At 40.9% G+C, this 15,956-nt stretch overlaps 1 protein-coding gene across 2 annotated transcripts in view; it reads left to right on the forward strand.

The window, feature by feature from the left end:
• SMS (spermine synthase) overlaps positions 1-15,141 on the forward strand; it is a 57,178-nt gene extending 42,037 nt beyond the window's left edge. The window contains exons 8-11 of one of the 2 annotated variants that reach the window (XM_030934363.1): positions 4,568-4,682; positions 5,406-5,485; positions 12,859-12,974; positions 14,601-15,141. In XM_030934363.1, the coding sequence (XP_030790223.1) occupies positions 4,568-4,682; positions 5,406-5,485; positions 12,859-12,974; positions 14,601-14,640 (351 nt within the window). In that variant the 3' untranslated portion in view covers positions 14,641-15,141. Of the gene's footprint in view, positions 1-4,567; positions 4,683-5,405; positions 5,486-12,858; positions 13,036-14,600 lie in introns of those variants that run through there. The other variant, XM_030934362.1, reaches the window with a different exon arrangement.
• The last annotated feature ends 815 nt before the right edge of the window (positions 15,142-15,956 follow it).

Here is a 15,956-nt window from a genome sequence, read left to right on the forward strand (position 1 = left end):
TCCGGCCTGGGCAACAGAGGGAGACTCTGTCTCTTAAAAAAATATATATATATATGTATATATATATGTATATGTATATATATGTATATGTATATATATGTATATGTATATATATGTATATGTATATATATGTATATGTATATATATGTATATGTATATATATGTATATATATGTATATGTATATATATGTATATATATGTATATGTATATATATGTATATATATGTATATGTATATATGTATGTATATATGTATATATCTATGTATATATGTATGTATATATGTATATATATATGTATATATGTATGTATATATGTATATATGTATATATGTATGTATATATATGTATATATATATAAAACAAATCTGTACATATACTCCCTGAATCTAAAATAAAAGTTAAAGTATAACTTACTTGAATAAAATAAAATTGCAATAGAGATGAAACTACCTAAACATTAATAGAAATTAGGTTATAGTAAATAAAAAAATAGAAAATATAATAAATAGATAGCAGAAGCCATTTCCACTGAAAATAGGAAGAAGATGAGAATGCCAATTATCTTTTTCACATTGTTTTTTGAGGCAGCGGAGATAGTAAAGTAGAAAGATGAAAACAGTATAAATCTAATTATTTGCAGACGATATGAATACTAGAAAATCCAGGAAACTTACATAGAAAATTATTTGAATTCATGAGAATTTGGTAAAGTGATTGGATAAAGCCAGCCTAGATTTTTTTCTCTATACTAAATGCTAAATCATTTAAATAGGATTTCCTTCCCACCCATTTCCTTTCAAAGTAATCAAGTGTTAAATTCCTAGGAATATATATTTAACAACAAAGATATTGTGAGACTGGTATGAATTATGTTAAGATCTTATTGAAAGACATCAAAGTCTGAATATGTGGAGAGGCATGCTGTATTTCTTGTATTGAAATAACAGAACAGGCCGGGCTTGGTGGCTCACCTGTAATCCCAGCACTTTGGGAGGCTGAGGTGGGCAGATCACTTGAAGTCAGGAGTTGGAGAACAACCTGGTCAACATGGTGAAATCCCATCTCTACTAAAAATATAAAAATTAGCCACATGTGGTGGTGGGTGCTTGTAATCCAGCTACTCTGGAGGCTGAGGCAGGAGAGTGGCTTGAACTCGGGAGGTGGAGGTTGCAGTGAGCCAAGATTGCACCACTGCACTCCAGCCTGGGTGACAGAGCAAGACTCTGTCAAAAAGAAAAAAACAACAACAACACAGAACAATGTCTATTTCTTCCCAATTTATTATATGTAATCCCAAGGAGTGGGGAGGGGTTTAAAAGTAGACCAACTGATTTTAAAGTTTATTTGTAAAAACAAATATCTAAGAATACCCAAGAAAACTCGGAAAAAGAATCATAGTGTGAAGCGAAATATGCCCTATTTGTTAATGTACTACAAGGCACAGTAATCAAATAGGAAGTATGAAAGGAATACACAATACCTAGGAATGTCAAAGGAACTTGAACAGGTCTGAGTATGTATTCCTACACACTGCTAATATGGTCTAAGATACATTTCAGTCGACTTGGGAAAAGGTTTGGTTGAGTTAATGTGTGATGCCGGTATAATGAGTTAACCATCTGCATGAGAACCAAGTTAGCCAACCATAGAAATAGGAATTTTGGTGACTTAGGCTCTAAATGTAAAAACTAATACATTTGAGACAATTTAGAGTACTTAACCTTGGAGTTGGGAAATCTCTTAAAGATAGGACACTCAAACTATTAATGGTATTATGTTATCCTTACCAAGCCAAAAGTCACACTAGAAGAAAGACTGGTAACAAGCGTGACAGGGAATTGATCTCTTGAATAATGCAGAGTCCCTACAGCTTCGAAATGAAGTTAACTAACTTTAAAAAGGTATAAAGGGTATTTACTGGTACTTCTCAGAATAAGTCAAATAACCTGTAAAAAGTACCATAAGACGGGCCGGATGCATTGGCTCATGCCTGTAATCCCAGCACTTTGGGAGGCCGAGGTGGGTGGATCACAAGGTCAGGAGATTGAGACCATCCTGGCTAACACAGTGAAACCCCGTCTCTACGAAAAAATACAAAAAATTAGCCGGGCGTGGTGGTGGGCACCTGTAGTCTCAGCTGCTCGGGAGGCTGAGGCAGGAGAAAGGCGGGAACCCGGGAGGTGGAGCTTGCAGTGAGCCAAGATTGCGCCACTGCACTCCAGCCTGGGCGACAAAGCAAGACTCCGTCTCAAAAAAAAAAAAAAAAAAAAAAAAAAAGTACCACAAGATGGTCACCCCTGTTGGTGGCCTAGGAAGTTCTTGTGAAAACGTTAGCAACAGACTTCACAAAATTTAGTAGAGGAGCAATATTCCATGCTGGGGAGGATGCGAGGAGGAGACAGGTGCTCATATGCATTGCTGTTTGGCATGTGAAATGCTATCAAAACCGAAACACATGGCTTCTACCCTGTGTTTGAGCACCCAGCCCACAGTTAAAAAGGTGTCACTACAAGGTTTTATTATAGATGTGCTTGTAGTGGCCAAGGCTTGGCAATGACAACAGAAAGAATGTTTTTAGTGGAATGGCGTATTTTTTTTTTTTTTTTTTTTTTTTTTTTTTTTTTTTTTTTTTTTTTTTTTGAGGCGGAGTCTCACTCTGTCGCCCAGACTGGAGTGCAGTGGCCGGATCTCAGCTCACTGCAAGCTCCGCCTCCCGGGTTTACACCATTCTCCTGCCTCAGCCTCCCGAGTAGCTGGGACTACAGGCGCCCGCCACCTCGCCCGGCTAGTTTTTGTATTTTTAGTAGAGATGGGGTTTCACTGTGTTAGCCAGGATGGTCTTGATCTCCTGACCTCGTGATCCGCCCGTCTCGGCCTCCCAAAGTGCTGGGATTACAGGCTTGAGCCACCGCGCCCGGCCGGAATGGCGTATTTTTAAAAATGTGTGTTATTACCTGGAGAGATGTTCGGTGAAAATGTTCAAGTTCCGAATGATGTGCGTGATCCAAATTTTACAAAAGAGCACATACATTTGTATTTCTGTGCAAGTATTTGTAAGAATCTGTGTGAACGTATGGAAAAATTATGAGCGTATCAAACAGGATTCATAGTGAATTGAAGGCAACTGTGGTGTTAGTACCTCCACGGGTACTTGTATGATGCATTAAGTGAGACAAGTTATAAAACAATAGGACAGAGAAGTCCCAGTTTCTTACAACTGTGAGGCTATAAGAAGAATGATGAAAAACAACATGGGCTAGGTTATTTTAGGGAATTGCAGTGAACTTTTTTTGTTTTTTGTTTTTTGAGACAGGGTCTCGCTCTGTCACTCAGGCTGGAGCGCTGGAGCGCAGTGGTGTCATGATCATGGCTCACTACACCCTCGAACTCCCAGGCTCAAGCGATCCTCCCACCTCAGCTTCCTGAGTAGCTGGGACTACAGGCACATACCACTAGGCCCAGCTGGTTTTTCTATTTTTTCTAGAGACAGGCTTTTACCATGTCGCCCAGGCTGCTCTATAACTGCTGGGCTCCAGGTGTTCTGCCCACCTCAACTTCCCAAAGTACTGGGATTACAGGTGTTGGGCCACTGCTCCTGGCCTGGCAAACTCTTAAACTCTTGATTTCTGACTATTATATGTAATTTTTCTTTTACTTAATGTATTTTTTTTTTTTTGAATTAGAAAACTAAAGGATGACAGTAACTCCCGTTTAGTTCAGGATGTTGCTTAGATCCAGATGTGTCCCCAGCATAGAGCCTCAGTACTTCAAATATACAGCTGACCTCAAACTTCTTTCCTGTATTGACTATGTATGATCTGTATGGGAATTCCAGCTGGACTCTTGATTGACTCTGATGGTGGGAGCTGTTATATATAGCTTTATTAGCAGTAGCCAAGCATTAGAGAAAATTGAGGAACAACATGTTTATAGTTTGAGTAACATGCAAAAATAAATCCATAAACAATGAAGTCATTCAGTGCTTAGTATAAAAGAAAAATTAGGCTGGGTACGGTGGCTCATGCCTCTAATCCCAGCACTATGAGAGTCTAAGGTAGGCAGATTGCTTGAGCCCAGGAGTTCAAGACCAGCCTGGGCAACATAGTGAGACCCTGTCTCTAGAAAAACTTTTTAAAAATAGTTTATTAATTTTAAAAAATAAGAAAAATCAAAAGAAGATAATACAAATAGTGGTAGGAGAGGCAGTATAGATTAGAGATGAAAGTATGTAGTTGGGTTTCAGATAGTAATAGGTATACTTCATGGATCTGTGGGCAAGCTGGATAACACCTCAAGTTTGTTTCTGCATTGGTAAAATGGATAATAGTGCCTCTAGTATTGTTGCTTTATTGAAATGAGAAGGCATATAAAGCATATATGGTAAGCACTTAATTTTTGCTATTAACAGACATAGATAAAAGTTTTTTGGTTCCTGTAGCAGATACTGTGGATAGCTGTGGATATAAGCCCCCACTTGGTGTTTTTTTCCTCCTTCCTTTACTATTGTTTTTTGTTTAACTACATCCACATGTTGGCTTACTCATCTATTCCTGTTCTTTCTGGAAGGTTCTAATAGAAGACTGTATTCCGGTACTGAAGAGGTACGCCAAAGAAGGGAGAGAATTTGATTATGTGATTAATGATTTGACTGCTGTTCCGATCTCCACGTCTCCAGAAGAAGGTAGATTTTTTTTTTTTTAAACCAAGATACTTATGATGGAAATGTTTCTCTGGGCACCATGTGAGGGTGAAAGGATCTTAGAGACTGTCTAGTTCTCTCACATTTTTAGGGAGTTAAATTGAGGTCCATGGTGGAAAGATGACTGGATTTGGCTTCAATTCCTGTTCTGCCACTAAATGAGTGAATTCATTCGGTCATTTGAAATAAAAATGAAATAAAATGACTCATTACATTATTGAGACGGTAAATCATTTGATAATGTATTTAATTTATGTGATTTTCAACCTGTATTGGTACAAATTGGTCACTTATCTAACAACAGAGATAATTCTCTTTCTCAAACCATATGTTTGTTCAAAATCACAGCTAGTTCATGTTTTTTCTATAAACTCGAGTTCCTGCTGAGTTTGCAGACTCTGAATTTCTCTCAGGATTTTGCTGCTTGCCCCCTTATTTAAAGCAGTTTTCTTTCACGTTTCGGCCACTGCCTTTGTGTCGAATCTGTTGGTATTTTTCAAAGCAGTGCTAGGTGGATGTGATTTTGGCATCCAAAATCAATTTCATTATCGTTCATGAATAAGCTCTTTGAATAGTGAGTGGGTCTCACACTCGTGCCTCTTTTTCTTCTTCCCCTTTTGGTATTGAGTATTTGAATATTTTACTTCAGATGTTGTGGATGCGTACAAACCCATATTTATGAAACTTGTTCTTTTAAACCTTCAGATTCCACATGGGAGTTTCTCAGACTGATTCTTGACCTCTCAATGAAAGTGTTGAAACAGGATGGGAAATATTTTACACAGGTAGGCTGCTTAACAGTTTTTTTTCCTCAAAACACTTTAAGATTTTTATATTTTGAAATCTGAGGCCGGGCGCGGTGGCTCAAGCCTGTAATCTCAGCACTTTGGGAGGCCGAGACGGGCGGATCACGAGGTCAGGAGATCGAGACCATCCTGCCTAACACGGTGAAACCCCGTCTCTACTAAAAAATACAAAAAACTAGCCGGGCGAGGTGGCGGGCGCCTGTAGTCCCAGCTACTCGGGAGACTGAGGCAGGAGAATGGCGTAAACCCGGGAGGCGGAGCTTGCAGTGAGCTGAGATCCGGCCACTGCACTCCAGCCTGGGCGACGAGCGAGACTCTGTCTCAACAAAAAAAAAAAAAAAGAAATCTGAATGCACATTTTTGAAATTTATTAAGGATAGAGCGGCATCATTGGTTTATGTTCTTTCAAACAGTAAGCTTCTAAGTGGACCTGTCCTCTGTTGGGAATTAATGAGTTATCAGCCCTGGTCTTTCGCTGTAGTATGAGCTGCTGCCATCTGATGGAGACACAGACTGATTTTCTTTTTTTCCCCTCCCCTCATCAACATACACTTGATGAAATAGCTCTGGCTGTACTGTGAACTCCTGCCACCAGATGGAAGCAGATTGTGGTGTTTTTCTCATTCTCTAGGGGATTCTAAAACTTTAAAGATTACATTTCTTGGTGTTAAAAATATACATATATATCTTCTATTGAAATCCTTAACAAAATTTTGAAAATGACAGCAAAGACAGCTAATTGATAATCTAGTCTCTTGGTACAAAATTCCTTGATTCATAAACATAAGATAAACACTTACATAGCATTGTACTGTGGATCTCTGAATTATTCTGAGTTCACAGGAAAATCCCCTCCTCCATTTTTTAAAAAAAAGTTCTGCCAGCCTGGACAACATAGTAAGACTCCATCTCTACAAAAAAATTAAAAAATTACTGGGTATGGTGGTGCATGCCTGTAGTCCTAACTCTGGAGGCTGAGGTAGGAGGATAGTTTGAATCTGGGAGGTTGAAGCTGTAGTGAGCTATGATCATGCCACTGCCCTCCAGCCTGGGTGACAGAGTGAGACCTTGACTCAAAAATAAACACAGTATTAGTATACTGTATTTAAATGTCAGGAACAGGCCAGGTGTGGTGGCTTACGCCTGTAATCCCAGCACTTTGGGAGGCCGAGGCAGTTGGATTACCTGAGGTCAAGGGGTTCGAGACCAGCCTGGCCAACATGGTGAAACCCCATCTCTATTAAAAATACAAAAATGAGCCAGGCATGGTAGCAGGAGCCTGTAATCTCAGCTACTCAGGAGCCTGAGGCAGGACATTGCTTGAACCTGGGAGGCGGAGGTTGCAATGAGCCGAGATTGCACCACTGGGCTCCAGCCTGGGCCACAGAGCAAGACTCCGTCTCCAAAAAAAAAAAGGAACAGGTAGAGGTTTTAACTCTATCCTCCTGAGGAGGTGTTTGCAAGCAGACCCTATCCTGGACATTTTATGGAATCTGAGATTAATAATGCTGAAAACAACTTAGCAATTCTAAGAGACATCTTGATTCAGGCTCCAGCCTATCTTGTTGTTCCCCTCTTCCCTCTGTGTGCAAGACCTGCAGGCACATTGTGCTTAATCTTAGACTTTGCGCTTGGTGAAAATGTTGGGAAACTTTGAGGAGAGCAAAGCCCTATCTGTAAATGGAGTGTGTCCCCCACCACCCCAAGATTTAGAAAAGATTTTTACAAACATGTTGTAGATGGATATAACTATTCAAAGCAGGAGTCTGCAAACATTGGGCCAAATCTGGCCTCCTGCTTGCTTGTTTGTAAAGTTTTCTTGGCACACAGACACGCCCATTTATTACATAATGTCTGTGGCTGCTTTTGTACTGAGTAGTTGTGGTAGATACTGTATGATCTACAGAGCCTAAAATATTTTCTATCTGACCCTTTACAGAGGAAGTTTGCTGACCCCTGTCTTATAGGAAACCTGCAGTGAAACCTGCTCAAATGAAGCTTTCTTACTGTAAAGAAGCAAGTTGGACTTTCTTATGGTGGTTTTTTTTTTTTTTTTTTTTTTGAAATGGAGTTTCGCTGTTGCCCAGGCTGGAGTGCAATGGCGCAATCACAGCTCACTGCAACCTCCACCTCCTGGGTTCAAGCGATTCTCCTGCCTCAGCCTCCTGAGTAGCTGGGATTATAGGCATGTACCACCATGCCCAGCTTATTTTTTTGTATTTTTAGTAGAGATGGGGTTTCTCCATGTTGGTCAGGCTGGTCTCGAACTCCCAACCTCAGGTGATCCGTCCCCCTTGGCCTCCCAAAGTGCTGGGATTACAGGCGTGAGCCACTGCGCCCAGCCATGATGGGCATTTTTTAAGCAGAGCATATGGAATTTTTTTCTTTTTATGTTTTTGAGCTAGGTTCTTGGTCTGTAGCCTAGGCCGGAGTGCAGTGGCACAGTGGCACTCATTGCAGCCTCAACCTCCCAGGCTGAAGTGATCGTCCTGCTTTGCCCCTCCCAAAGTGCTGGGATTACAGGCATCCATTGCCATGCCTGGCTAATTTTTGTAGAGATGTGGTCTCACTATGTTGCCCAGGTTGGCCTTAAACTCCTAGATTCGAGTAATCCTCCTATGTCAGCCTCCTGAATTGTTGAGATTACAGCCATTAGTGACCGTGCCCAGCCAGAATTTTTTCTTTTAGGTTTCTGCAAACACATAGAAGGAAGTCTCAAGCAGCTTAAATCAGGGAAAAATGTGAGGCTCTGGGATCTTGAACAAAAAGAGGCTGAAAAAAATTTGGATCCACTACAAACAAGTCAGTCTGTAGTACAAAAGACAGGACAAAAGAAGACAGCCACACTAACTCCACCTGTTGTCTACTACAATCGTGTGACTGTTGTTCTTTTGTTCTGAATATTGGCATGGCAGGCCGCCTCCTATGGAGAGCCGTTATCTTAGTATGAAAAGCTAATAGAATGCTTGCTTAGAATACTACCACAACCCATTTGTAAATATTAATGACCCAGGCTTTGATATCTTGCCTTTGCCAATAGACTTTTTACCAAAATCAAAAGGATTGTATACCCAGGGCTGTCTTGGTTTCTAAGAATTGTCCGAAAGACACATGACGTGCTTTCTGTCCCCATGTTCATTACAGTTGGAACCACAAAACAATCTCATTATATAACACCTGGGGTTCATTCAGTACATTTGGTGGTTGACAGTGTCACATGGTAAGATTTACGTGGACAGGCATGTATAGCCCTTTCAAGAAGTAGTAATTAAGTCAAAAAGCAAGTGATTTGACTCAGGATGTATTGATGTAGTTGCCAAAGGGCAGTTTTTTTTTTTTTTTTTTTAACTGCCAGGTGACATGCTTAGGAGGTAACCCAGATTCCTGGCATGCCCACCCACTTTGCCCAAGTGTGCAGCTTAGAACTGGAGTCACGTTAAGGGTGGGATGAAAATGTGGTGTTTTACAGAAGCTAAATGTTCCCACCCAAAACTGCTAGCATCACAGTAGTGAGTTTGTGATGTCATTGGTGTTACTGTGGCTGTCTGAACGCAGCCTTGTCAGCATCCCAGGAAGCTGGGGAATGCATCGTGGAGGGGCGTGGGAATCAAGGTGGGCCAATAGAATTTGAATTGGGGAGAAAGTGTTTTCATGAACCTAGGAGGCAGATCCTGGGACTTGACCTTCCTCTCTTGTCTCCCTCCAGCCCCATTAAAAAAAAAAAAAAACCTGTAAGTTATATTTCTCTCTCGTTCCTGCTTGCCTTCTGGAAGCAACCCATCCTTGGTCTCACTTTTTTCCGTTCCTGTATCTTCTAGATGGTTCTTACATGTATGATTTCCTAAATCATTATACTATGTAATTTTACGTGCTTTTGAACTTGATAGAAGTTGCTAAGGATGTATTCTTCTACACCTGTTACTGAGGTGTCATGTGCCTATAATCCTAACTACTCAGGAGGATCGCTTGAGCCCAGGAGTTCGAGGACAACCTGGGCAACATAGTGAAGACCCCACCTCTAAAATAAACAAACGCAAATGTCACCTGTCCACACCTAACATGGGGAAAAGAACTTTCTAGAACTGAAGCTATCGAATTTGGATTTAATCCCCTAGTGAAGCCTCAAAGGGTTAAATAAACCAATGACTAATAAAATCTGAGTTTGCAGGATTGCAGGTAAAAAAAGAAACAACTTGCTGAAACACTGAAACTTCCTCCACTTAAGAGAGAAAATCACTAGCTAAAATCTGTTAAAACCAATACGGCCCATTAGAATTTGCACAGAATAAGGTTGCTGATGTCACAGCCTAAGTTTTCACCACTTGCTTCATACTAACCACTTCCTCGCCCTCAAGTTTGCACACAAGACCCATTAGTGGGCAGAAAGAGATAACCATACGTGCTTGAGGATTTTCCAGATCTACCCTTTCCTTTCCATCCACAAATCAATCACCTGCAAATCTCAGAACCTACCCCTTAAAATTTTTTTTTTTTGAGACGGAGATGGAGTCTCACTCTGTGGCCTGGGCTGGAGTACAGTGGCTCGATCACTGCTCACTGCAACCTTTGCCTCCCGGGTTCAAGCACCTCTCCTGCCTCAGCCTCCCGAGTAGCTGGGATTGCAGGTGTGCACCACCACACCTGGTTAATTTTTGTATTTTTAGAAGGGATGGGATTTCACCATGTTGGCCAGACTGCTCTCGAACTCCTAACCTGAAGTGATCTGCCTGCCTTGGCCTCTAAAGTATTAGGATTACAGGTGTGAGCCACCACACCCAGCCCCTTAAACCTTTTCTAATAAAAGGACTGCCTTTAAGCCCAACACAGGGAGACATATTTAAGCTGGACTCCTGTCTCCTTGTTAGTTGACTTACAATAAAAAGCTTTTCTTAGGCCAGGCTCGGTGGCTCATGCCTGTAATCCCAGCATTTGGGGAGGCTAAGGCAGGAGGATTGCTTGAGGCCAGAAGTTTGAGGCTGCACTGAGCTGTGATCACAGCACTGTACTTCAGCCTGAGCAACACAGCAAGACCCTGTCTCTGAAAAGAAACTAAGATAAGTTTTGCTTTTCTTAAAATCCCAGTGTCGTAATACTGACTTCTAGAACATTGGGCAGTGAGCCCTTTTTTCTTCGATAATGCCAGGTGTGGCCCCACCCCTTGTTCCATCCCTTTTTCTTATCCTTAATGGGTGCTTAATTCTTTGCTATTAGATTTTTATTTATCTCCCATTTGTTTCTCTTAAAAAGAAAAAATGTCATTCCATTTAAATAGACAGGAAAGTGAAATGTATCATGTTACTTTTTTGGGGTAGGTCTCTATTTGTGGTGTGTGTTTTCTTCTTTTTTTGAAACTTCTTGACAATGTTGGGAAAGAACAAATTGAAACTTTCCTATTTTCTTACCACAGTCTATGTAAGGAAGTCTTCCCATATAACCTCTATAAAGAGAGAGTGTGGTGTCAATTTTAACATGGCAAAGCCATTTACTGTTCACCTTGGTGGCATTTTCATTCTATAGCTTCCCCAGTGGTGATGTGTTCTAAAAACAACTGGGCAGTTTTCTATTTGTGAATCTTAAATTACACATGTGGTGTTTATATGCTCTCATGGTGAACTTGATGTTGAAACCAAATTACATGCTGGCAAAGGGCACTTTGACCATGGCCATATCCCACTGTGGGACCCTAGATGATGGGTTACTAAACAGTCTGGCACTGAAGGATCACGTCATGTTGAGTGAATGTGCTAAGTTAAAACCACCAAGGCCAGCTCTCAGAATAATTCTAATCTCTTGCCCGTGACCAGCTGGCTGGTTGGTTTTGAAAGCCATTCTCGGGAGTTCTTACATCACAGGCTGCCTTTATTTGTAAATAATTTTCATCTTGCATTATACTTAGCTATTTTGAGGCAAATTAAGAGTAACTTTTTTTTTTGAATTGGAGTTTCGCTCTTGTTTCCCGGGCTGGAGTGCAATGGCACGATCTCAGCTCATTGCAACCTCCACCTCCTGGGTTCAAGTGGTTCTTCTGTCTTAGCCTCCTGAGTAGCTGGGATTACAGGTGCATGCCACTACGCCTGGCTAGTTTTTGTAGTTTTAGTAGAGATAGGGTTTCACCATGTTGGCCAGGCTGGTCTCAAACTCCTGACCTCAAGTGATCCACCTGCCTCAGCCTCCCAAAGTGCTGGGATTACAGGCCTGAGCCAGCACGCCCAGTGAAGAGTAACTTTCTTAAGAAATGGAATCAGCCACCTGGATTCAGTAGTCTTGTGAATACCAACTTCAGAGATTAAAAGGAAATAGGTGGTATTTCCTTTTAATCTCTTTATAAAATACCAGTTTTGTTTTCTAAATTCATAATGAAAAGCATTTGGGAAAAATTGTGCTAAAAGGATGATAAAGGCTTCCCCAGACTTAATCCAAATCTACATTTTAACAAGGTCCCCTATGATATCATATGTACATTAAGGAGTTAGAAGCATTGCTCTAGAGTTGGGCAAATACTGTATCCACTCAGCAACTCTGCTATACCTTGGCTGGCATCTCTTGAATTCTCTTCACCTTTTTTTCCTTACGGTCACAAGATGGCTGCTGCAGCTCCAAATATCACATCTAGGTTATAGCTTGGAAGAAAGTTGAAGAGGCGAGTGGCTCTCTCTTTGTTCAGAATCAAAAGCTTTTCCAGCAGCTACCAGCAAACTTGCAGTATATCTCATTGACTACCCCTAGCTGCTGGAGATGCTGAAAATGGGGTGACTGGAAAGGGAGAAATGCTAGAATAATGAAGTTGAGAGAAAGTTTTTGATAAGATGTGCAACTGGGTGATATCCCTAGCATATATATCCTGAATAGACTTTTGTTCTCTTACACACAGATTCTAGGAAAAAAATAAGGGTGAATATAGTTCTGTGTCAACATTTTAGACTCTTAGGAGAATTGTAGTTTAAACCATTGTGGAAATCAAGGACACTATCTTTTTGATACTTCGTTTATAACATAATGGTGACCGTTATTGAGAAAATTTCCTTTGAATGTGTTATTTGTATGAATCTTTGCAAATTGCATAGTTTTAATTCAGTGACTGTCACTAATAAGAAATTGGTTTCACTGCTTTCTATCATTTCATATTCTAATAATTTGCAATGGCTTGGTCAATGAGGTAGAAGGATAACGAGCTCTAATGGGTCTATAAATAGAATGCAGTGTGATTTGTGAAAATACAGAAGCCTTATCTTGTTTTTAAAGATGAACTTTTATCTAAAGCTAGAAATGTTCTCTTTTATTAACGACCTTCAGATGAGTGGGGCCCTTGGAAGGACTCAAGAATCCCATTTGCTTATCTCTCTTTGATTTAGGGGAACTGTGTCAATCTGACAGAAGCGCTGTCGCTCTATGAAGAACAGCTGGGGCACCTGTATTGTCCTGTGGAATTTTCAAAGGAGATCGTCTGTGTCCCTTCATATTTGGAATTGTATCCTTTGACCATGACATTCTGTTGCCAGATCAAAGCACCCAAGTAAATCCTATGCCAGGTAAAAAATTTAAATCCCAATAATAAACAATTAGCTTAGCCGTAGAGCATATAAAGCCCTGGTTCTCAAGCTTCGGTGCACATTGGAATCCCCCAAGAAGCTTTAAATAAAATTTAAGATTCTAGACTCCCGTTCTCAAAAGTTTTGGGGGGGCTTGCCACAGCTTTCCAGGTGCTTTTAATGATCAAGCACTACTGGTCTAAAGCATTGGTTCTCAAAGATGTTACCAGACCTGCAGCATCGCTCAAGAACTAGTTAGACATGGACATTCTCAAGTCCCACCCCAACCTGCTGCCCAGTCAGAGGAATTCTGGAGGTGGGGGCCCAGTGACCTGTTCTACCAGCCTTCCCAGGGATTTATGTGCACCTAAAAAGTTTGAGAAGCCCTAGTCTAAAATAACCACCCTACCTGTGGCAGGTAAAATGTCTAAAGACACTCATTCTACTCTTATATTAAAATTACCTGATGTTAATACTAGTTTCTACACTTCATGCTAATTTGCAGTAGAAATCGAGAACTAGAATGATGTTGGGGACTGCACAGTTAACGTTGGTGTTCTCTGTTCCACTTAGTAAAGTTAGTCTAGAGAAATAAAACATGGAGAAAAAAGGAAATGAGAGCATTATCACTGGAAATTTGTGCCACGACACAGCTATGGGCTATAGTCTGCAGACAACAGCTTCCTTATCTGCTGTTGCCAAGTCCAGGTTCCTGGGATGGCAGGGTTTTTTATTTTATTTTATTATTATTTTTTTTCTTGCTGTCAAGGTTGCTCTGTGACTGCTGCTGACCTCCAGTGAGGCCTGGTCCCATCAGACTGGGGCAGAGCCCGGCAGCGCAGACTGCCTGCTGAGACCGGATGGCCAGCAAGAGGCAATGAGAACCCTCTGGATCCTCCACGTGAGGAGGGGGAGTACTCCGCCTGCTGGGTGGCCGTGTCCCTCCACAGCCTGTACAGAGCTTCAGCATCTACCAACTGTCCACCTTCGTTTAGGGTTCCCCTCAGCATATTTGTCAGGCCTGTGTTTGCATGTTTGGAGATTTGAGAAATCAGTTCATAACATTTGAGGCAAAGGCTTCCACCTGCTAGTTCTTCTCTCTTCCTCCTTCCTTCCCTCTCCTTTACTCCTCTGACCTTTTTTCCCTCTCCTCCTCCTTCCCTCTCTTCCCTCCCCCTTCTCTCCCTTCCTTGCATTTCCTGCTACCCCAGCTTTCCATCCCTCCCTCAATTCCTCCTTCCTTCCTTTCCTTCTTCCTTCCTTTCCTTCTCATACTAATTCCCTAAAATTTGTGAGACTTTGGATGGGTAGTGTTACCTGAGAGAATATTTGTGTTCCTTTAGCCTTCTGTTGTCCACTCAGTACCTCCTTCAGACATCCCAGGTGGTGGGGATGTCCCCAGGCTGCAGAGTGACCTTATTTAAAGGCCTTCATTCTCATTCCCACAGTGCTCTAAGCCATGAAGTTTTTCATCCATCTTTCAATTTGTAGGCCAGCAAACGAATTACAAGTGATGCCTTTTCTTCCTTGAATTACCTGCTTTTATTCCTTGACTCACTGTCCAGGTGGGTATTTTACACTGTTTGGAAGAAAGCTAAACCTTGAAGATCAATAGCCCCTAATCACATGTGCTGCAAATAGCCTTCCTGACCTCCATATGCTGTACATGACATCGAAATGAGTCAGGCAATTGATTGTGAATTCCGTAAAGTTTTCCTTTGTTTTAATAATTATTTTTAATTTAAACAAGCAAATGGCAAATGTATATTTTGATGAGCTTAGGGTGTTATTTTTTTTTGAAAGTCAGCTGAAGGATGGTTAGACAGCACAGCGAAGACTGCTAAATGCACTGACCTCCCCTCCCCCCGCCATTAGAATGTGATTTTTGTTCCTTTTTATTTCTCTGTGGGCTTTTGTTTTTGTTTTTGTTTTCGTAGATCTTCAATTTGGATATTTGGAGGAGTGAACATCGTTGTTTTGCTGGAGGGATGATCTTGATGGTGTTTCTTTCCCTAAAAATTGACTTAGATATTAAAATTTGGTGCTTATAAGAGAGAGTTAAAAAAAATAAATAGGATTGCTTCAATTAAAATTACAAAAGAGACATTTCACGTGTTCTGTCGTTTTATTTCAGCCCAGTCCCTTCTTTCTGACTTGTGATCTCATAGAGCAATGGTATCCCCTGGTCTGTTTCTAGTTCTGTCACTCCATGTCATTTATCTCTTTATAATAGGATGGCCTTGGGGCCTTTTTTGAACAGTAGTAATGACTTCATTTGCCACCGTGCTAAATGATACACAGCCTATTACATTCACCAGTCCTTCATTATACCATTGACCTGAGGCTAGCAAGAGATTTTGTCTGACTGTGAAGTTGAAAGTCAAAAGCTTATTTCTTTTTTTTCCTTAATTTTTTTTATTATACATTAAGTTCTAGGGTACATGTGCATAACGTGCAGGTTTGTTACATATGTATACTTGTGCCATGTTGGTGTGCTGCACCCATCAACTCGTCAGCACCCATCAATTCATCATTTATATCAGGTATAACTCCCAATGCAATCCCTCCCCCCTCCCCATGATAGGCCCCGGTGTGTGATGTTCCCCTTCCCGAGTCCAAGTAATCTCATTGTTCAGTTCCCACCGATGAGTGAGAACATGCGGTGTTTGGTTTTCTGTTCTTGTGATAGTTTGCTAAGAATGTAAGAATGATGATTTCCAGCTGCATCCATGTCCCTACAAAGGACACAAACTCATCCTTTTTTATGGCTGCATAGTATTCCATGGTGTATATGTGCCACATTTTCTTAATCCAGTCTGTCACAGATGGACATTTGGGTTGATTCCAAGTCTTTGCTATTGTGAATAGTGCCACAATAAACATACGTGTGCATGTGTCTTTCTAGCAGCATGATTTATAAT

Source organism: Rhinopithecus roxellana, chromosome 7, assembly GCF_007565055.1.
Source record: "Rhinopithecus roxellana isolate Shanxi Qingling chromosome 7, ASM756505v1, whole genome shotgun sequence".
In the NCBI taxonomy this organism is placed as follows: Eukaryota; Metazoa; Chordata; class Mammalia; order Primates; family Cercopithecidae; genus Rhinopithecus; species Rhinopithecus roxellana.